This window comes from Fusarium flagelliforme (assembly GCF_020744385.1).
Source record: "Fusarium flagelliforme strain FIESC 12 MPI-CAGE-AA-0113 chromosome Unknown B0J16scaffold_3, whole genome shotgun sequence".
Taxonomy (NCBI): Eukaryota; Fungi; Ascomycota; class Sordariomycetes; order Hypocreales; family Nectriaceae; genus Fusarium; species Fusarium flagelliforme.
The window spans coordinates 780,788-803,013 of NW_025763505.1; the positions used below are offsets into that span (position 1 = coordinate 780,788).

The 22,226-nt window shown below is 48.5% G+C and overlaps 6 protein-coding genes across 6 annotated transcripts; 1 reads left to right on the plus strand and 5 right to left on the minus strand.

The window, feature by feature from the left end:
* Position 1: 1 nt before the first annotated feature.
* Positions 2-1,305, minus strand: B0J16DRAFT_90211 (inositol phospholipid synthesis and fat-storage-inducing TM-domain-containing protein). The gene is made up of 2 exons (XM_046134659.1): positions 282-1,305; positions 2-230 (listed from the first exon to the last, which is right to left on the minus strand). The coding sequence occupies exons 1-2, from the start codon at positions 1,152-1,154 to the stop codon at positions 129-131; spliced, it is 975 nt and encodes a 324-aa protein (XP_045984192.1). The 5' UTR covers positions 1,155-1,305; the 3' UTR covers positions 2-128.
* A 1,634-nt stretch (positions 1,306-2,939) lies between these two features.
* Positions 2,940-3,534, minus strand: B0J16DRAFT_317947 (uncharacterized protein; the record flags this gene model as incomplete). The annotated part of the gene is made up of 3 exons (XM_046125406.1): positions 2,940-3,281; positions 3,366-3,473; positions 3,529-3,534. 3 exons carry the CDS (start codon positions 3,532-3,534, stop codon positions 2,940-2,942), a joined length of 456 nt encoding a protein of 151 aa, XP_045984193.1.
* A 2,266-nt stretch (positions 3,535-5,800) lies between these two features.
* On the minus strand, positions 5,801-6,882 carry B0J16DRAFT_317949 (uncharacterized protein; the record flags this gene model as incomplete). Its single annotated transcript, XM_046125407.1, has 3 exons — positions 5,801-6,304; positions 6,545-6,602; positions 6,785-6,882. The coding sequence occupies 3 exons, from the start codon at positions 6,880-6,882 to the stop codon at positions 5,801-5,803; spliced, it is 660 nt and encodes a 219-aa protein (XP_045984194.1).
* A 4,499-nt stretch (positions 6,883-11,381) lies between these two features.
* Positions 11,382-14,578, minus strand: B0J16DRAFT_90291 (pectate lyase superfamily protein-domain-containing protein). The gene is made up of 2 exons (XM_046134661.1): positions 11,465-14,578; positions 11,382-11,405 (listed from the first exon to the last, which is right to left on the minus strand). The coding sequence occupies exon 1, from the start codon at positions 14,118-14,120 to the stop codon at positions 11,733-11,735; it is 2,388 nt and encodes a 795-aa protein (XP_045984195.1). The 5' UTR covers positions 14,121-14,578; the 3' UTR covers positions 11,382-11,405; positions 11,465-11,732.
* A 2,429-nt stretch (positions 14,579-17,007) lies between these two features.
* B0J16DRAFT_382165 (WD40-repeat-containing domain protein) lies at positions 17,008-19,212 on the minus strand (the record flags this gene model as incomplete). The annotated part of the gene is made up of 2 exons (XM_046131220.1): positions 17,008-17,998; positions 18,050-19,212. 2 exons carry the CDS (start codon positions 19,210-19,212, stop codon positions 17,008-17,010), a joined length of 2,154 nt encoding a protein of 717 aa, XP_045984196.1.
* A 2,036-nt stretch (positions 19,213-21,248) lies between these two features.
* On the plus strand, positions 21,249-22,055 carry B0J16DRAFT_336810 (uncharacterized protein). Its single transcript, XM_046127280.1, has one exon. It carries the CDS (start codon positions 21,493-21,495, stop codon positions 21,988-21,990), a length of 498 nt encoding a protein of 165 aa, XP_045984197.1. The 5' UTR covers positions 21,249-21,492; the 3' UTR covers positions 21,991-22,055.
* Positions 22,056-22,226: the final 171 nt, after the last annotated feature.

Below are 22,226 nucleotides of genomic sequence, written 5' to 3' on the forward strand. Positions count from 1 at the left end.
ACATACAAGATGAGCAATAGATGCAGTATACCATTAATAATTGTTGGTGATTATACAACCGTCTCTATCTTACATCTACGAACGCCTGCCACATCAATCATCACCACATAACTCGTGCCGCGCCGTAATTATATACCAGGAAGACCAACAAGTTGTCTCACACCGGGTACAAAGCGAGGCACGATATATACAGCGTAAAACGCTGTACCAGCGGTCAAGAGTCCCGTAAACTGCCTATCGTTAGTAACTGGTGCAAGGACACGGACGTATGTTTGACTTACCTTCTCAAACCAGGTATGGAAGTAAATAGCTGTCATCAGCAGCATCCAGGAGCTCAGTCCCATAACTCCAACGGCAAACTTGCCACCGAGTCCCAAGACAGGCTGTGCTGCGCCTTCACCCATAGCATGATCAGCCTCGACGTTGGCACTCTTAAGTGCACCATCGTTCATGACAACGCATCGCTCCTCGTTACGCTTTCCAGACCATCGCAACACAGCCCAGCCAACTTCCTGCATGAGGAATGCGGTACCGAGAGTAAGGAGGAAGACATGACCTGATATGTCATGACCGCCCTTCCACTTTCCACCGGCAGCCTTGCATGCCACGGCCGTGACCTTGTCCCCGACAGTGTCCGCGCCAAACTCGATCTCCCTCTTAGCAAGCTCGCAGCGACCACCTGTCCATCGGAAACCTCGATCGATCAAAGCAGGACCAAAACACCACTGGGTAACAAGGAACCACATAGAAGTAACAGCGAACCATCGGAAAATAGCACGGGCACGTCGCTCAATGTTAGCGGTGCTGGGGTGGGTAAACACGAAAGCGAAGAAAGCAACGGTAATCCAGGCCCATCCTCTCTTGACGAACAAGACGTTAAACAGATTGGACTTGCGCGCAAAGTAGCTTGGTGAGAAGCTCGGGTCTTGCAGGTGCGCTTGCGCGATGGGATCGTATGGAGCGGCGCGCGTCTGGGGCGAGATTATAGAGAAGATAGTGCCGAAAACCAGCATTGCTGGGAAGACCACTAGACCTGCTCTCTCGAGGGGCGTCGGAAGGAATGGCGAGGTGCGTGGTGTCGAAGTAGTTCGCGAATCCATAACTGTGATGTTCTCTTCAGGGGCCGCCTTTCCGGCACGACGGGTGGTAACCATTCTTAAGCGGTCGCAAACAAATCAATATTGAGTGATACTGGTGTCTAAAGCATTAGAATAGCGCAATGGAGAGGGAGAACAGATCAAGACAGGTGGCGCCAGAATGGCTTTGTTGGTGTTTTTGATGGCTCAGGTAATGACGTCTACGCACTGGCGCTAATAGTGGGCTGTCGCCAAGGAAGCCCTGACAGATCGACAGCGGGTCCTGGACGGAAAAAGGAAGGTTCCGTTTTTGGTACGGAATTATTACGTAGAGCGGGGTGAAATGATAACCTCATCTTTTCTACATCGAATGCGACAACACACATATGACGATGCCTTCGACGCTTTTGTCTGTAATCAAGTGATTATGGAGCACAAGAAACGCTATTGCACGGGTTGATGACCCACATCACCTGAATTATTACGCGCATGCCCTGCCTCGACGCAACCGAAACCTTTGCCTCCATTTCTTCCAACATCGACCACACTGCTCCAGCCTTTTAACTTTTCGACGAACACGACCGGTCGTACTTATATATCAAGATTACATTCCATATTTGCAAGAAGGGTGGTCGAGTGGTATCCGCTCTCTTACCTATAAACATATGACCTTACCTAAAACTCTAAACTCCGTTCCTATAAACTCTTTCACCCACTCGATCACCCTTTTCTTTTGGTCCCTTCCTTTTTGTCTATCATGATAGTTCTTTTTACTTCTTTCCCTCTATTTTTCGTCCTATTTGCTGGGCCAATTTTGAACGGATTCGAATCGACACGATCACCCGACCGCGCTGTCCTGGAGACCCGACCCTGTGGCCTCGACCATACCTTTAAATATGAGAACAACTTACCATACTCCCAGCGAGCAAGCGGATCCGCCTCTTCTTCCTATATAAATCCGTGCCTAAAAATCCCCTGAATCCGCTCCTATAACCTCTTTCTCCCGCTGCCCGCTGCTTGCTTTTTGCCGGTCACGACTATTTCTTCTTTTGCCGGCATTCGTTGAGACCTCATTCTTTTCTGGCTTCTTTTTGGCCATTTTCCACGACGCTCGAACCCCCCCCCCCCCCCCGATCGATCGCATACGACGAAAATCGAGCTCTTGACAACGACAACATCGATATTGGATCCACTGCCATTGTTTTCCCCCATCGCGGACCGTCTTTGGTGTTGTGTTCTGCTGCGATGCATGACCTCTTTGTTTTTTCGAAAACGCGTAGTCCGACGCATCCTTTACTTTTGCCATTTACAAATACCGGCCAAGATGGGAAATCACCACACGTCTGTCACAATTCGATACACCGCCCTTCCATGGCCTATTTCGACAAGCTGCAGCAATAACACTCAGGCGGGTAACAGGAGAATTTTCCTCTTCGGCTTAGGCTACCATAACAAAGTAGCCTAAATGATAGTCTAAGCTATCATAAAGTGACCAAATTATTTCGTCTCTTATGCTCTCGGCGGCCAATTCTTCCGACACCCTGACGACCAAGCTATCAACAAGTGTTGGCTTTCCCCCCTTTTCCTTTCATGTCAAAAACGCACGCTATAGCGTTACTATTGTCCAGTCCACGTAGTATCCATACGGGTTGTTGAGGCATGTTCATGTATGAGTTTAGCTCGAGTACCTTTCAAGCGAGGCATTGTCAAGTGGGAATCCGTCTGGGACCTCTCCTTTCCTGGTTTCTACAAAGAGATACGAGTTTGATCAGAAACGTAGATCCATGTCACGGCAGTAAGTCACGGCAGTAAGTCACGGAAAGGAGAAGTGCGAAAGCTTTTAGGTCTTGTCGAACGCCTTGATTATCCTTTAACCATTGATATCCCTTGTCGAAAAACAAAAAAAAGAAATCGCAATCCTCCCAGACACCCGGCAACATCTCGTCTTGGAGGCTGCGGGCGATGTCCCTCTTCTTTCTCTTCCTTTAGTTCTTTTTTTCCAGCGGCAGGGCGAGGGGGGGCATGGAAGCGGCTCGCCAGGTCGGCGAGGAGCTGCTGCTGCTGCTGAGGAGGCGCAGCCTCCATCTCCTCGTCCTCATCCTCCTCCTTGGCGGCGGCGGCGGCCTGCTTCTTCTCGAGCTTCTTCTTCTGCCGGTCCCTTTTCAGGGACCAGCAGGCAGCGGCCTTGTGGCCAAACTTGCCACACTATGAATGTTTGTTAGTATCTGATTGTGCGGCAATGCACATGTGCAAGGGAGAAGGTAAAGATAGAATAGTATATCAACTTACAAAATTGCATTGGCCGCTGAAGTCACCACCGCCGCCGCGGCGGCCATCATCAGCACCATCAGCACCACCAGCACCGCCAACGCCAACGCCATAGTAGTTATTTGCAGTCTAAATATAGATATTAGTATATAGTTCGTTGTGTAGGTTGCTGATGTTTACTTACCGACATCTTAAACGTTTTGAATAGACGGGGATCGGTGACTTAAACGTAATAGACGCGGTGACTTGAAAGTTTGGAATAAAAGGGAATCTTTGGCTTGAACGTGCAGAACAGAAGTTGGTTAGGTATGTTATCTACCTACCTACCTGAGTAGCGAGTGAGTGCCTTGAGGTCGTCGTGCCGTTGGCACGTGACAATAATACTCTGACGCCGGAGGCTCCCAAAGCTCCTTTCCTTGTGGTCGTCCTTCCCCTACAATAATGATGCACTGGTGTCGGTCCTTCACAACTCGTAGGTTACCCCGCCCCCCTCTCAGCACATATGCTCGTCCCTTCCAAAATGAGAATCCCATGAGAAGTTTAGCAAGCCGCGCGTCCAACACAGAGGCCTCCTCATCCAATGTTCACATCCTCACGAAGCCTCCTCCTACAACACACAACTGCATGCACACTGAGATCCCACGACCCTAATTTTCAAGACAGCCTCATCACTTCGCTTTCACGATGCTTCGTCGATCTGCAAGACTTGCCTCTCACCTCTCTGCTAGTTCTGAGATGCCGGTGTCTCTCCCAAACACGCCGAGGGAAGGTGATGGGAAGAGGTCCCTAGATGCCCCTGGAAGACGGGATGGACTCTACAACGGTAACAACGACGATGACAACGACGATGACAACGACGATGACGGAGATGTAATAGAACATACCGAGTCAAGGAAAGAAAGCTGCTCGAGCAGTAGCAACACCAGCGTCTTTGAAGAAGACCTGTGGCAAGTTTTATCTTTAATCTCGCAAAGCCTCACTGATCTGACCATGCGTTTGACAGTCATGATTGAAGATTCCGATGCAGACCCAGATGCAGCGTGGAGTGATCTGAGTGACGAAGAAGGAGACTTTGTTGAGGATGGGGATTCGGATCCTGAAAAGGACGAATACAAACCCGATGTCCTAGTGCGTGTTTCAGTTGGCTCCATCACACGAGAACGGAAGTTCAGCGAGGTCTACCTTCAGGTACCAAGCCGCAGGAAGATCTTGTGTCTTTGTACACATGGTCTTTAGTCCGGTAGGGGATTCATCTGTCTCACAGTTGTTCCTAGTCACAAGCCACAGGAAGACCTCGTGTCTAGTCCGGCAGGGGACCAGTTTTGACTCTATATCAGAGCTGGTTCTAGTCACAAGCCGCAGGAAGGCCTTGTGTCTTTAGCTCCGGCAGGGGATCGGTCTGTCTCAACCAGCCGTTCCTAGTCATCGAGCCGCAGGAAGACCTCGTGTCTTTAGTCCGGCAGGGTATCAGTTTAATGATACTAGTCACAAGCATTAGGAGGACCTAGGGTCCTTAGTCATGCAGGGAGACGTTTTGCCCTCCCTGAACTTAGTGTATGGCGTCGTTTATCCCACTACACTGGAGTCCGCCATTCAGGAGAGCGACTTTGCTACTGAAGAGAACACGCAGTCCGGCAGAACAACATCTCTATATCACCTTCGACACCTCAAAATGGGCGCGAATCCTTTTCCCTACGCTCCTGTTGCGGCCCAGGAACGTTATGACGATAGTGATCAGCCTCGGCCCGACCTCTCTACGGCGTACAGCAATGCCCTCCAGTCTGCCAAACGCACACTATGGGTTATTCCAAGCCATACAGCGATGGCAATCTCACTCCTTTTTGTGCTGGATATCTCCGGCGAATCCTCATCCATTTCTACATTGTCCTGAACAAACACAAAACCGATCAAGGCCGATTATACCACCTATCCGTCAGACACTTGTGGCTGCTTGCGACTCTTCATCACCAAAACCCACATGCTTCAAACCATTCAATAACTATAGCACTTTGAGAGCCAACTAGGCATGGGCTGCTTTGATGCACGCTACAGTATAGCTATACTGACGACACTGCTGTGCCCTCGATCGTCGGCAACTGCGAAAAAAAAAGAAAGAAGAAAAAAAGATACACGATGGCGATAAGGACAAAACACAAGATGAGATTTTACTTCTTTCGCCATGCGAGGAGGGAACTAGATCTTGCCACTGGTTTCAAGAAACCCGGCTCACTAGCAGAGATAAGCAAAACGGACAGCAACGCCGAGAATATTCAGCTCATCCGCGAGAACTTGATCGTTACCATCCCAAAGGCCACAGTGGTTCGCTACAGCCAGGAGTTACCAATTTTGAATCCTCACGCCACACACTGTCATTCAATCATGGCGGATAGCATGTATGGTCTTTCAGAAAGAGCCACAGATTCCACCCTGGTTGATGAGTGTATATCCTCGACACCCTAGAGTGAATACTTTGGTCCTCTCGCTCTGTCCGCAAGGATGGTGGTGGTTGCCTCGTGCAGCTGCTGTATAGAGAGTTTGTTTTCTCCTCTTGATGATCTCGATCCTGACTGCGGTCTTGCCTTCGGGCGCGCTCGGGGTGGGTGTTGATGGACGTCTGACAGGCGTGTTTCTTTTCTCTTTGCACCGGGATCGATTAACTGACTAGTAGCTTGGTACGTCGGATGACGACTTGTTGTGTCGGGTTGGCTGACGGTGAAGGAGGAAGAAGTTGCATGGCGTACAGCTTGGCAGCTGCTTATATGTGTCACGGTGGAGTTAGGATAGATTATGCCAGCGAGAAGGAGGAGGAGTCCTGTTTCAGCTGAAGAGATCACAAGGAGTTGTTGGAATGATTGTGACGGAAATGAGGGAATGGGCAAAGATTTAGGATTTGGAGGCTTTCTAGGCGGGATCAATCTGTTGAGGGTCGGACATGCGGAGGCGCATATGGGTTTCTCATCCTTGTGACAAGGATGTTTGTTTGTGGGAAGAGAAAGCTAAGTACCTTCTATGAGGATGATGTCTGATCTTGCTGCTAACCCGACACCGCAAGTATACAGCGATTTCGACCGAGATGAAGAACAACGATCTCCAAAATCAGGAGTCTCACCAATGGCTTTACTGCTGATACCAGGAGATGATCAACAATGGAATATGTATGTGTGGAATACGCCTCAAAACGATAACATGGGAACACTTACTGACGATCCTCTTACAAAGGGTACCCCCAGGACCATCGCCTTGGCGTTCTTATTCACGCTGTAGTGGTAGTACTCAGCAAGGTGTTTTTGCCGAAATGCTAAATACCCACAAATCACATCGCCTCCTGTATGATAGACAATAAGCTATTGGGCATACCGATGCAGTTGTAACCTTTACCACAGGCAAAATACTGGAAGCGTGTCGAGGGATCTTCAAGTCAACCAATACTGTCAACTCACACTGCATCCACATGCATCTCGGCTGCGTCTACATTATCTTGTGCCCGTCTGCCCTTCAACACTTCTATGCCCTCTAGCAACCCAGGACCCCCGAACATTTCATGCCACTCTATTTTCTCCCTCAGTGGAATGGTCTGCTGCCCCAAGCCCGTCTCGTGTAGATATGGATATATAGATACTGGATAGGCAATGCAGAAATAACCTAAAGATACGTGTTCAAACTGATGCGGGATAATGATACTGATTTGTGTTAAGACTATAGAACTGTAAGAGAACTAACTTGACTTTGACCCTCACTGATAGCACGAGAGCTGAGGGAAGACTTGAATCACAGGAATTTTCTTTTCAGTTTGTACCTGTATACAACGAAATTAATAATAGTTTCTATACTGCCACGCTTCTTATCTTGTTGTTCTCTTTCCTTTCTTTACTATCTATAGCTGCATTGAAGTAAGTGAATATACGCTGGTCATGTATTTAGACTGTTGAGAGAGCCTTCCACTGAGCCCTTTCTTTTTACTTATGCCTGCGGGAGAGCCTGGTGTTGGTAACATCCGGTCCACATCAAGCTGCTAACAAGTGTTGGCTTTTGTTCTTCTTATTCTCTGTCTTCTTGACAACATTATATGCTATGGCATTGTCATCGTACACGAGGTACTGATACAGGTAGTTGAGATGAGTATAGCTTAGAAGTTGATCACCACAAGCATGCTCCCCATATATATCAGTTTAACTTGATCACCCTTCAAGCAGGAGTGGTCGAGCGGGATCCTACCAAATAACCTATAACTCTAAACTCCGTACCTACAAACTCTCTCTCCCCGCTCGGACACTCCTTGTTTTTTGTAATTTCTGCTTAGCACCACACCCACTCGTCCCTATGTTATATACCAAGCTTGCTTTTTGCCAGTTATCGCAAGTTCGAGTTGAACTTGAGGTCTGGTTCTGGTTTTTGCCCCCTTTTCCCCCTCCTTTGCTACCACTTCCATTTCTAAACAGATGGATAACAGAAGAAATGCCTTCTAAGACTTAGCCTACCGTCATAAAGTAGCCAAAATGCCTGTCTAAGATGTCATAAAGTGATAGAGTATTTCCTCTCTTGTGGATACTTTCGGGGCCAAGTCTTCTGATATTCTGAGTCCATGGTCCTCCATGGTGCTGGGGCTTTTACTTGAGTTCTCTCCGAACTTCACACTAATCTGACAGATATGATCTGGTGAGGTCACACTCAGTCGCCAAGCTGCTACACTTACTGCAGAGGAATGGCGATGGATTCAGTCGGTTTTGCGATCGTGGTCTGTGGAAAAAAGGGGTGGTCATGAGTATAAATACCAGAATGACTGCAATGCTTTCGGTTCGGGGTGGTGCAGTGGGAACCTCTCTCCTATGACCTAAAATCCGCTCCGCTCCTACAAACTCTCTCTTCCCTGCCCGCCCCGAACCTTTCCTTTTGCTCCTGGGTTCGAGAGTCCATCTTTTTTGTCATTTACTTCCCCCTCATTCCACGGCAAGCGCAACTTTTGATGCCTTTGTGGTGATCGAAGTAGATCTGGTAGCTCCATCTTGGTGTAAGTCAACGGTAAGAAACAATGAGTAGTTTTGTCCAAGGGACTACTTGTCTGCGCCGTGGTCACTTCGAATATGACGCGATACCTTTTAATTTGATGTTTCTAATGATCCAATATTCGTAGGATGTCGCATGATAGTCTTGATGTGGATGTCGTCGTTGTCGATCAGAGCCACCATGTTGTGACTTGTGACAAATAGACCATCCTGAACCAGCAATCTGCGTACCATATAGTATTACGAGAAATTATCTCCTCTTCTAATAAACTCAGTCTCGGTTGGGTTGTTCTTCTGCGACAGGTGACCTATGACTCTGCTGCCTGGATACTAACTTTGCGTCCCACCGCACCCAGGCAACACTCAGCCACCCAGGCAGAACCAACAAATCTTCTCTTGTCTTTATATACCAAAGCTAGAGCTCCAACACTAACGAAGTAGCTACACTCTAGGAATAACTACAGCCTTGGTGCAGCGGGAGTAATATCCTGCTCCCACTTCGTTTTGCTTTTTGACTCATGGTTCGAATCTGACACTCTTCGCTGTGATGTCCTTTTCTTTTCTCCTTTTTTCTCCTGGCCTGTTCTCAATACCCTATGGCATCCCTTTAAACTCATTCTCAATTAACATACCTCTTCCTGAATTCCAAGGTCAACTCTCGTTGATCACTCTGGCCCCTCCCACCACCTCGGGCCAGTAGCCATCACCACATTTTGAACTCTAAGCAGATACTTTTACTCCACTTCAATAGAAACGGACCTTTAATATTAAAATAACAAGCCCTTCACCAGCGAAGTAGCTACCTACTAAATAAGCAAGAGCTTGGTGCCATTTGGCGGATCCGAACTACACACTTATCTGCGTAAGCAGCCTTCGCTTTTTGCGTTCGAACCCCGTTTTCCTTTCAACATATCTTTTTGCCATTTCATTTCTTAACAAAATAAACCCTTAGGTACTTGGCTGATATTGCATGCTCATTCTTAAAGTTAAGTGACATGTTCTTGCGCTGTTTGGCCAAACCCCTGATCCTGGACGACCCGGCTTACACCACCAACTCGCAGGCTACTACTCCACCGACCGGACCAGGCATCTCATTCCAAGCGCTTATATACCCTTAAGTCTAATTGCAATCAGCGAAGTAGCTAGAACCAACTACTGCATTACGCCGCCCACTTCATACTATGGTGTGGTGGCATAACCCATCAACCTTGCCTTTCGGCAAACCTCCCTTCGGGGCTTCTCTTCGCTTTTTGTGTTCGAACACAACTTGGATTTGTCTTTTTTGTATTTTTGCGCTCCTTCAAGGATCAAAACTTCTCTTTGTGATCTTTATCTGGCATTGATATGATGTTAGATTGTTCAGTCAGTAGTGTTGCTTGATGATGGAACTTTGGAGTCGTGTCGTCGTCACATTAAGACATTGTCACAACCAGTGATTTGCATACAAGTATAACAAAGTCTTTAATTTAACACTGAAATCATTGACAGGTTGTCTTCAATCAATATACGTTACACTTTAACACTGTAGCTTGTGACTGATCTCCCCCCGGTAAAGCTCATCATGTAAGTCATGGCCTGCACCAAATTCCTCGACTACCCTATGTACCACTACCGTCTTTGCAATCCATTCCACCCTCGGTCTTTTAATCCCAACTTTTCTGCTTCCTGATTTCGGTTTCCAGACACGGATCCTCCTTGCTCTCTCCTCTAATGTATCTCGGCGAGGTGACTCAACGCCGGCCTAGCCCCACATCTGACTTACACCAACTACCATGGGACCCTTGCTCTTGTGCAACAACAGAACAAACTGGAGGTTACTGTCAAGCTCTTTCTTTCTTTTTATTCCTGTTCCTTTCTGTACTCTCTATAGCTACCATAGTTTAGTGGATATACACCGGTCATTTATCCATTCTGTTGAGATACTCGTCCACCATCTTCCTCCTCAAGGTCTTCGTTCTACGCTCATGCCTTGGTCCCAAGGCTCCAAGACAACAAACTCTACGCACGTAGAACCTATCAACAGCCTTCATCCAAACCTAAACTTACCATTCTCTACCCATATATACTGAAACAAATTGGTAGATGTCAGCGAAATAGCTGAACATCTTCCAAAGACCTCCCGCCTCTTGGGGAGCCTTCGCTTAAGTAGAGTAGGTAGAGGTTGTGGGCTCGAACGAGGGAAAAAAGAAGAAAAGGCCATCTACAGTATATCCGGATCCACTAACATCTACTAACATCTACAGTATATACTAACATGAATGCCATATAATACTATCTATCTTGCCATCTAATATGCCATCTCTATAATTTTGCTCCATGTTTAAAATTTAAACGTTTGACATCCATTATTACCCCAATATTGTCTTTTACCTTTTTGTTTCTCCTTTATTCTCCCCATTCCTTGGTGTTTTCCGCGCCTTGCTCTTAGGTCTGTCTGCCACGGTCGCACAGCCCCCTTGTCGTTCAAATGCTGCACTACACCACAACAGGCACCATCGACTGACTCCACACCACCACGTCGATCACCACCTCCACCCCGATCTGACGTCCGTCTTTATAAGGAGATCTAAAAGCAAGTCTCCTAGCGAAGTAGCAAAAATACAAAGCACAAGGCACTACTTGGCAGAGTGGTGAGTTCGCTCCTACTCCGCCCCCCCTTCCCCTAGTGGGAAGGGGCTTCTTCGCTTTTGCTGTGCATCCATCGTTCGATCCGCCGTTCCAGTGTCTTTTGCTCTTCATCATGCCTCTTCATTCACCATCTTCAGACATCACCAGTACTGAGTTTGGTGTTTACCTATTTTTCTTTTTCTTTTTGACTTTTGTTAATCTGTGTCCTGTGACCTCGTGTGGCCGGTGCCTAATGCTTGTTCACGAATGAGAAGCAAGCGACACATTATCAAAAAAGACATATTTACGAAAGCAACCCATCATTGCCCATAGCGAAAACCTTCACGGCATATGGAAACTTCTAGCCTTCTAGGTGAGTGTCAGAAGAATTGTCCTCTAAGTCAGGCTACAGAAACAAAGTAGCCTAAATGCTAGCCTAAGCCAGCACAAGGTAATCAAATTCTCCCGACAATCTGACGCCCTCTTAACTGCCAGCTAACACATTTCCATACATCACAATACATTACATTCATATCACCTCACATTAATCACACACACTTGGTAGTAGCAATTTGTTTCATTCAGCTACCTGATCAAAGCAAACATCTAGTCCAATCTTGGAGTTGAACTATCCGAAACTCCAGTTCCAACCTGGAACAAAACCCTATACCCTAAAAATGAAAAAGAACAGACTCAAAAGGTTGCGTGAGAATCAGTGAGCAGGGGATGCTCGGGTACTTCGCACAATTTACGCATAAGGCGGCGCCTCTTCATCGTCCTAAGAGAAGCGGGCAATGGCCGCGCAGAAGTTGTTGCGGTTGTCCTTGTCCAGGACAGCTGACTTGCCGTCAACATTGACCATATTGACACTGGCCTTGGTGCTGATACCGTAAAGGTGCAGCTTGGAGCTCTCAATGCTGATCATGTTGTCTTGGCAGTTGTTCTCGCCAACACAGACCTGGTCGTAGTTGTCGAAGAAGCTGTAAAGACCACCACCAAAGATGAAGATATCCTTGGAGTTGACAGCGCGGACACCCCAGGTACGGGCACATCGGTTCGAGTCGCCAGTGCAAGTGGCCTTGAAGTCAGGGTCGTGGTACTTCTCGTTGACGGTGAAGGGAACAGTCGCGTCAGGGTTGCCCTGCATGTAGGCAGTCTCGGTCTGGATGAGCGACATGTAGACGTTGGAAGCGTCTTGGAGATGGTAGTTGTACAGGACACTGTGCTCGGAAGCGGTGCCCCACAGCCAGGCACCCTTGGTGCTCTCAATCAAAACACCACGGCCGTTGTAGAGGTTGATCTGAGAGTGGTCACCACGGTCGAGCTCGTGGTCGGCAACCCAGAACCAGGTGTTCTCGAGGTAGCAGCTTGACTCCTTGGTCATGTGGAAGAGCATGAAAGCGGCCAGGCATTCAGGCTTGGGGTCGGCCTTGACCTTGGGGTTCTTGGCGCAGGTGTCGGACTGGAGCTGGGTACCAGCAGAGCCACCAACACGGAAGTGGACGTCAAAGAGACCAGCAGAGCCGGGAGTCTCACCAGCAACGTTGAACTCCATGAGAATGGCACCAGGCTGGGGTCCGACGGTCTCGAACATGAGGTCCTGGATCTCGACGTTGCCAACGTCACCAGCTTCACCAACTTGCCAGAGAGGCTTGGGGTTGGCTTGGTCCTTGAAGTTCTTGTCACCACCAGCCATGATGAGGGGCCAGATCTCGCCGACGATCTTGATGTTCTTGGGGACCTTGACAGTGTCGGTGAAGATGTAGGCACCGTGGTCAAAGTAAACAATTTGTCCTTCCTTGATACCGTCAAAGACAGCCTGAATAGCAGCGGTATCATCAGTCTTGCCATCACCCTTGGCACCCTTGGACTTGACGGAGACAAAGTTAGAGGCGGGGACACCCTCGTACTGGGGCTTGCTCTTGGTAACAACGTTGCCATTGCTGTCGAGAATAGCCTTGGGCTTCTCAACGGGGGTTTGAGTGGCTTGAATAGCCTTGCCGTTGCCGCCAGTGTAGGCACGTCCTTGAACGAAGGATTCGATCTTGGCGTTACCGGGAAGGATGGTGGCATCAGTGCCGCCATTCTTGACAGCGACGGGGACGGAGGTCATGTCGACGTTGTCGATGATAAGAGTACCGTTGGTGCCGGTTTGGCCAGGGTTGTAGTTGGACAGAACACCAACCTCAGTGTTGGCAATCTTGCTGTCGGTCAAAAGAATGGAGCCAACGTTCTGGATGCCTCCACCGGCAGTCATGTCGATACCGACCTTGGCGCCAGAGATGTCAAGGCCGTTGAGAGTCCACACCCAGTTCCAGTTCATGTAAATAGCAGTGTTGCAGTTGCGGAAAGTCATGTTGCGGCTGGTGAACTGCTGGCTACCGAAGAAACCACCGTACTTGCCACCGATGAAGGTAAGGTCGGTCATGAAACCGCCAGAGCCGTTGTCAATGAAGATACCCTGCTGCTTGTTGTCCTCGCTAGGGTCCTCGATCATCTGGAAGACGATATTCTGGAGGGAGGTGGCTTGAGCAACCTGCCAGTGGATACCAGTACCGGAGCTCTTGGGCATACCAGTCAGGTCGATCTTGAAGTTGCGAATCTGGCGGAAGAAGTTGTTCTGGTTGGTGTGCCAGTTGGAGCCATCGTTGTTGTAAGGGTCGACATCGATGACAGCCATACCTTCGAAGTTGGCGGAGGGCTTCAGGACGGGGAGGTTGCTGAGATCACCCACCATGTGGGTGTAGTAGTAGGGAAGAAGGGGCTTGGAGACAACGTAGGTGCCGGGAGGGAAGTAAACAAGAGCGGGAGTAACAGTCGAAGAATCACAACCCTTGCCGCAGCGGTTGCCTTCAGAGAAAGCAGAGTTGATGGCTGCAGTGTCATCGGTGCTCCCATCACCCTTGGCGCCATAGTCCTTGACATTGCGGAAGATCTTGTAGTTGGGAGAGTTACCAAAGGCAACCTGACCCTGGCGCTCGATGGAAGAGAACCACCAGGAGCCGGCATCAGCAGCAGGAGATACAGGAGCACTGTACTCAGGAGCTGCCGGGGCGACAACAGTGACCTCAGCGACGGGGACTGCAGCTTGGGGTGCAGCCGCAGCCGGGAGAGTAAAGAGGCGCATGGCCAAAAGGGAGGCGGTGACAACAGTCGAGAGCCCCATGATGACGATGAAGAACCAGCTAAATCGTTGCCTTTGGGGTGTCGAGTAGTGGTATCGCTCTGGGATGAGTGGTGTTGATATTTCAGCGGAATGCTGTCAAAAGGGAGCGGTTAGCGTTGTGCTTGTGCAGCTTGAATTTTTTGTTTCTTTCAGAAGAAAGTTTGCGAAGGAAAGAAAGGTTTGTGGGAAAGGCAAGTATCAAGCTTCGTGAAGCTATCAACCTTTGGGGGTGCGTGATATTGAGATCAAGCTTTGTAAGAACAATGAACAACACAATAAGAAGGGAAATTGAAAGAGTGAAGAGAACGGATGAAAATAACAAAGAACAATAGCAACGGTATAATGTGAATGAGAGTGGTTGTTGCAGGTGAAGCTGGGCTGCCAGCTGGTGACGGTCGTTGACAGTGCCAGTGAAAGAAATCGGCCGGCAGTGCCACATCATGAAAGCAGGCCAAGGCCTCTTCTTATCTGCATGGCCACTGGCCTTTTACAGCTGGCCGGCACTTGCTCAAAGCGGTACACGGGATGAAAGGGCTTGGTCCCTTGTTTCTGGTTGCATATGGAGGCTTGTCACAGATGAAACTTACCACGAAACAGGTCAAGGAAAAGTCTGGGACCTAATCCAATGTATGGCAAAAAGTACGAGATATTCAAAAGGGAGGCGAACTCTTTAAATTGGTGGTAATTGCACACTTGGCAAAAGAAAAGAATACCCAAAAAGAAAGAGGGTGGTGATCAAAGCAATGACGCTGTACCAGACATGCAAGTGAATGTAAAAGAGAGGGACAGGGAGAGACACGCGAGGCGCGTGTTCACACGATAATGAGTGTCGTGATGGTGTGCGGTGTGGTGGTTGAGGTAGCAAAAGGAGAGACAAGTGCAGGTGTTTTGACCTTATATGTGACTGGAGACTAATAATGAATGACTTCTTTTTTGGCTCACCTTGTCATTGCTTTTGGCAAGGCCATCGCCTCTACCATGGACAGGGATCTCATCGTAGTACCTCTCGAGGGACGGCGAGGACCGTCTCTGGGTCCCCGAACCAGCCATTGCGGTGGAGTTCTCAATGGTGTAGTCGTTCAAGGGGTCTGGAGAGATCACCATTGGCTATGGGGTCACCACGGCTTGTTTCAAACAAGGCCGGCAGTGGTCCAAGCGAGCGGATGGAGGATCTGAGTTGCTGTTATTTGAGGATGAAGGATGAAACAAATATATTCCGAGCTATACAATAGCGTTTATGCTGAATTGACGATGGCGAATGTTTAGGTACTGGTGAAGATGAAGAGTCGCGAGATTGACGAGCGCCAAACCGACAAAAGGAAAGGAGATTGATGTGCTTCCCAATGTAACCCCCAGCCTACATCACCTGAAAAGGAAAGTATTATAGAGCCTCCGAAGAGAGTCTAGTCTCAATAGTTATAGGTGGCTCTCCACTGTCCCTGGGCTAAGCCAGCGGGTGGCTTCACGCCAGATCCTTAGCGGATCAAACGAGCCGGGGCCTTTGCTCTTGCTCTCTATACTAAACAGCAACAAAAGCTCCTTCTCCATTCAGATTCAGCCATCATAAGGCTCGTTCACAAGACCCCAGCGTACCTTCCATCGAACATACAGTCGGGTGCCTTGCATTGCAGATCAACACCACCATGTGGCATCCAATACAGAAAGAGAGTTTGAGCTTAATCTTCACAGATAATCCCTCATTCCTCCAGAACCCTCTCTTTTTTTTTTGGTGCAATTATCAAGACGAAACTGCATTCCTTTTCGTCAAAGCATTGCGCCCCGTCCGTTAATTACATTAGCCACCATCCGCCACCGCGTAGAATCCCCCTTCTGTCTCAGCCGCGCGACTATCGAATAAGCGCTTGGCAGTAGAGGATCGACACGACCGAAATACTCCCGAGGAGAAAGATTAACAGTAGGGGTCCAGTATTGCAGTTTGTAGTTGGTGAAGAGCTCCGTAGTGGCGGTTATCAAAGCCATTAGGAGGTCATATCGAGGGTTAAAGCAAGGTTTAATCTGCGAAGTCTATAGTTGTTTCATGCTATAGTGCTCTTTCATCCGAATCTTGGTTTTTTGAATCTAGACTCGGCGACAAAAACTCAAAAAGGCATCACAGCCAACAATCTCCCCTCCAGGTCCCCGGTTTCAAAACACAGCTCTCCACTTCCCGCCGCACCACCTAACGGCATTCCACCTACATCATGCCTTTGCCGCCCGACAATATGCGCTATCGGACAATTCTTCTCCTACCCAGTAGACTACATCATCTTGACTGATAATCCTAGCTATAGTCGCATTGAGAAGTCAACGTTACATATAGTATATCGTCTAAGAAAGAATAGTAAAGGAAACATCGCATCAGGTGAACACATTAATTCAGGGTGGTCATTTATGCGATCCTGCACCATTTGTTTCTGAAATCGTCCCTTCACATGATCGACGTCTCTTCATCACACGCTTCGTGTTTCACTCCGCATCCCACATCCCGCTGCTCATTTCTATCATCTCCCTTTGTTTCAAGAAATAATTTTGAACCCTGCGCATTCAAAAATATATCAAAAATCACAGACGATCGGGAACAATCCGACAAATAACGAAACAGTATAATCATTAAAACTCCAAACTCATCTAAATGTGATCAAAATCGCTAGTCAACGCTCTTGACGATCATCCCTTTTTGGGTAATGCATCGCCGAATCTCAAATGTGCTCCGTGAGGTTGCACGAATGCATGCACCATGTCTCCAACATGCCACCAATGCTATAAGCTTCCTTGAAAACAGTCTAAGCATGCCTTTCCGTGTCATAAGTCGTTACAGCCAGCTCGAGTTCGCCTGGCCCATTATTACTTCAATCCTTCATATCATCCCTCATTGCTGGCTCAGACTTTAGATAAATCCTCCATTCAGCTCAACGGGCTTAGCACTCTCGATTATCTCGATACCCTCGACATCGGCACCAAAATCCATAATCAAGATCTTGGGATCCTGTCCCGTGCTGACAATGCGACGGTAATCACTCTTTGCGCTCAAAACCCAGCTGGCGTGCCACTTGGGGAAATCGAGCAGCTGATGTCCAGTCTCCATATCCCACACCTTGATGTCGGTGTCGTAGCTTCCACTGACCAGTCGACCGCTCACACTGTCTATGTGCAGGCTGCGGACTAGGTTCTCGTGGGCACGCATCTCTCGCAGGCACTCGCCGGTGTTGGCATCCCAGATGCGGATCACCTTATCGTTACCGGCAGATGCGATGTACCGGCCATCCTCGGAGAATTGAGAACAAGCCAGGCCCTTGGTGTGTCCTGTGAACTCGCGAATGTTCTTTCCGGTCTCAATGTTCCACAACTTGACGCGGAAATCTCCCGAGCAGGACACGATGGTGTTGCCCCGCATCTGTACCGCGTTGACAGGGCCGTTGTGACCTCGAAGCTGCTTGATCAAGTCACCAGTGTGGCGGTCCCAGACGCAAATGGTAAAGTCCTTGCTGCAGGTTACGATATGCTTGTCGTCGAAAGCGAGATCGAGAACGGCTGCTGTGTGATGTCGAAGTCGGCGGATAGGTTGGTATCCGGCGCGAACATCGTAAACGATGCAGGTAGAGTCAGAGGATCCGGTTACGAGAATATCATCGTCGTACTGCAGGCACAGAATCGACGCCATGTGATGGGTCGGGAACGATCTAACTGCAGGGACGGAGAAGTTGGACTTTTCATTTTCAGAGGAGCCCGAAGCGAAGTGAGTAGGCTGGTCATCTTCATCGTAAAGCACATCGGGCTCGTTGATAATCTCTTGAGGTCCGATGACAAGACTGCATTGAAGGGTATGCATATCCCAGATACGGATAGTCTTGTCGCGAGAACCAGTGATGATTTTGTGCCTATTCAAGTTAGTAAATGGATTACAAGATAGTACAGGTGATATAACTTACTCGTCAAACTGCAGGCAGTAGATACTATCCTTGTGCCCGTTCAGATAGACAGGTCTGGCCTTTCCAGTCTTCCATCGCTGGCTCAACTCCTGCTTGACACGGTAGATTTCTCTCCAGTCGTTGACAGGTGAAACAGCAGGAACTCCGAGGCCACTTCCAGGCGCAACGGGCTCACTGGTGGCATAGGTGGTGGTTGTCTCTCGGAGGCAAGACTCACGCCAGATATGTTGGTTACTAACGATCTTGTTCCAGTTCTTGCAAACCGCAGCAGCCTTGGTAAGAGCGGAAGCATCGAGGTTCGCTAGAACATGAATGGCAAGCTCGGCAGGAAGTCTGGAGATGAAGTCGATTGTGCTGATAGCGATGTTCTCCTCCGTCTCGTCCTCGCACTCGGCACCGGGGAGGGTGACTGTGATTCCGATACCACTCTCTCGATCATTGCTCTCATCGTTGGTACTGGGGTTCAACCACATATTGTAAAGCCCTTGACGGGCAAGGTACTCGTTCTGCATGGCAGCTGATGCCTTTGCTGCAGCTCCGGAGTTGCTGGGGATAACAGGCGGCTCACCATTATAACCGGGAATCGGCAGGTGAGAGGTGTTGTCGTAGTTATAAGTAGCATGCTCGCGGTTGAACTCGAAGCCGTAGATGGATCGTGAACGACGCATGGTGGCTTGTCGAAGTCGACTCCAGGTGGAGTGAGCCCCGTTATAAGAAGTCGTAGGTCGGCTGGCCTCAGCATCTTCGTGTGTATCCTCAGCGATGGAGGGTCGACGATGCACGATACGGTTGATGGAGAGCGAAGCCCGTCGGAACATGCCCTTAATCTGCTTGGCACCGGGGGTGTGGAAACCGTGATGTTGGTTCGAATCGTGCATGTCGTCCTCGTGGTCGTCGATAGCGAGATCGGTAAAATGTCGAGATAAGTTCTGCGAATTATGCTCATGTCCAAAGGCGAAAGATTTGGGTCGTCGCCAAGGCATGGAAAGGCTCATGCTGCGGTTTCGTTGGGGCTGAGGTTGAGGTGTGTGGATGGCGCCTGCTTCGCTGGCAACGTGTGACTTGGCTGTTGAATCAACCATGGTAGACGACTCAGATGGAGATTCCATCATCGCTTCCTGAGTAGGAGCCCAGTCGTTGACGTTAAAGATGCGCTTGGACATATTTCTGGGTCTTGAATCGAGATTGGTGAAAGACTGTATTAAAGCGAGACAAAGATGGTAGAGTGGCAAGTATAGATGGACGGAGATAGAATTAAGGAATGTCGGTTATCGACTCGAACCGGCCGATTAAGAATAAAGTACGAGCTGAATGAATGCGCTCGCTTGTTATAATCCAGGATATATCCGTATGTCGGGAGTTGTTTACTGTTGGTGGTCGCAAAGGCGGTCGCGGGTCTTCTCGTTAAGCTTCGCGGCCTTGTTTTTGGGTCCGACTGTTGCTCGTGCGGTGCGATTGGGTTGCAATCAACGGTACAACAGCAAAAGATAAAAGAGACAGGCTTTCAACAACTTGATCCTCGTTATAACCGTTTGTGACACGCTGTTTTCAATCTCAAAGAAAAGAAACAACAACAGCAGGACGAAAAAAGGAGGAAAGGAATGGAGATTGTATGTGAGGGAGAGATGACAGGCAGATCTTCTTGAAGGGTAAAGGAAAAAAAGGTGTTGCAGCGATTAGCAATCCCGGCTCAGATAAAGGAACAGGAACAGGAACAGGGGGGGTTCACTAAGTTAATTTTCAAAATTTAAAATTCAACGAACATGGAGCAATGCAAGTCTTTTGATTCGCAGTGACTTGACTGACTTTTCCCTTTTCTCATGTCATGGCGAGTCAGAAGAACGGGATGATCAGGGGAATCCAAGCCAAGAGCAACTCAAAGGTATCCCTTAACAGAAGCTCCTACAAATCTAAGGCGAGACATGTTACGGATGGACCCTTGGCAGGTGATGTAAGGCGGTTTTCTTGACTCTTGACTAGGGTCATGCTTCGCAGCTTCAGGCGGTTTCTAACGCCATCTTCAGCACACTAGAAACTAGCGCTTGCCCCAGAAGAAGCCTTGGAATGCGGGAAGAGGCCGATTCTTGGTTTTCCCGGTGGAGGTGGATCATACGGTTCCAGTTTTCTCGGGGGCCGCGATAGAGAGAGAAGTCATCTCGGTCCGGTATTTACTATGTCAATAGTTGTAAAGATGAGATCACTCAGTGATACAGTACCAGTTGAGTTTCTCTTTGTTACACTGAAGCGGTGAAAAAAGTCTCTTGAACTAAAAACGCTGTGGCTATCCGCCCCTCCCCACCAACTCAGCTCCTTCAGCCATGACCGCCGGGATGGAAACTGGGGGAGGAGAACTCTTGTCACTGGTGGCGATGGCTAGATCGTTATCGGAGTCCTTATTTCCGGGTCTAGAAATCTGAAATCTCAGTCTAGAGTCTTGGGATGTTTACGAGTCAACACACCGTACATCATAATTCCATCAATGTCATCGCTCATTTCGCCTTTTCAGTTGGTCACGTCGTAAGAGAGTCAACAAGTGTCTGTGTAACACAGTTTCACCATCAACAGCGTTGCTTCCAACAGTCCAGGGTGTTCGACAGTACCCCAACAACCCCCAAAACATACCCCAGATTTTACTGGGCTCTCTTTCACTGGCTGGTCTAGATTTACAGGGATCAAATAACTTGCTTTTAGGACCCTGATTAACTTCCTACAAACTTTAATAGCAACAGTCTTGCTATGACTGCTCTTTGACGCAGGGCAGTCTGACCGTGCACAGTTCCTCACGGGTTTTACGCCTGTAGAAATTGGAGACGGTGAAGAGTCTGATGGGTTCTATAGGAAGTGATCGACAAGCGTTGAGGAGGTTCCCAAGTAATGTACTGACTGGAACTCTCAACGGATACACCGATACCGGATTCTGTCAAGTGTCGCCTTCGAAACACCGTCTAGACTGTGTATTTTCGTTCAATTTTGGAATGATCGTTACTAGTTTCGCCTGATTCTGAGTTTGATCTGAAGCTTATTTGAGACGAAAATACTGAAATGTGGTGAAAGTTGTGTTTTGGCATGACACTTACCCTATGTCATCAAACATAAGGCTATCCCGAACTGTGAAAGCTCAATTGTTACTTGCAAGAACCTTTTCATAAACCCGAGAAACAACACACGATATTGTATTCAAGATCTTAGAAAGATAGTATCATAATGTCTGCGGTTCAATGTTGTCTTAGTTAACCTTCAACGTAGGGCTGTCGTGGGGAAGACAGTGGATCAAGTTTTTCCCGCTTAAGGATCCATAGAAGTTTTTAAGATATCAACCGAAAACACCACGTTGCGACATCACCATACTCACCTTCACAACTCAATTGGACACCATCACTTACAAATTGAGTACCACCACTTACCTCATACCCAATTGAGCTGCACCGCTCACTTACGACACCATGGAAGCTACCGTGCAAGCTACAAGAAGACCAGCCTCAGTGGCTTTCCGCATCCACCCCCTCTACCGCATCTTCTTTCTCGTTCTCGAGCCCATCTCCGCCCTCGTCGGCGCCTTCTACACGCACTTCCGCCAAGAAACATACCTCTCCCTCCTCAACGCCGCCTCAGCACCCACCCAAGCGCCAAAAGCCACTTCCGTCGCCATGTCGCAGTTGTCTAATATGTACATGTTCTTCGCGCTCAACGAGGCTCTGGTCTTGCGCTCCACGCCTGATTTGAGGGTGTGGAAGACGGTTCTGCTCGTGCTGCTTATTGCGGATGTGGGACACTTGTTTTCGATGAGTGAGCTTGGTTCGTCGATTTATTGGGATTTTAGGGCGTGGAATGTTAGTGATTGGGGGAATGTTCCGTGGGTTTATGGTGGGATGCTTATGAGGATTTGCTTTCTGATGGGATTTGGGTTGGGAGAGTCGAGGGTTTTGAAGAGGAAGGTTTAGAGTCTAGAGATTCGGGGTTTGGGATAGCGAGATGTTCGGTTTTAGATACCGAATTGTTAAAGATTCGGGGAATTAAAAGAAAAGACTGGGATCTAATGTTATTTGACTACGCCTTAATGATACATGATATAAGAGTCTAGAACATATGATGCTCTCTAAAGAATACCCCAATAGAGCTATTGATGTCAGATTCCAAGGCAAACAAGCTTAATCCGATGCATCGCAGCCCTCATGAT

What these genes read in the sequence shown, in the direction of transcription:
- B0J16DRAFT_90211 (XM_046134659.1), bottom strand. Translation starts at nt 1,154, where the DNA reads ATGGTTACCACCCGTCGTGCCGGAAAGGCGGCCCCTGAAGAGAACATC. An exon ending in TCCATACCTGGTTTGAGAAG is followed by an intron (nt 231 to 281) that starts GTAAGTCAAACA and finishes AACGATAGGCAG; the next exon opens with TTTACGGGACTCTTGACCGC.
- B0J16DRAFT_90291 (XM_046134661.1), bottom strand. Translation starts at nt 14,120, where the DNA reads ATGGGGCTCTCGACTGTTGTCACCGCCTCCCTTTTGGCCATGCGCCTC.
- B0J16DRAFT_336810 (XM_046127280.1), top strand. Translation starts at nt 21,493, where the DNA reads ATGGAAGCTACCGTGCAAGCTACAAGAAGACCAGCCTCAGTGGCTTTC.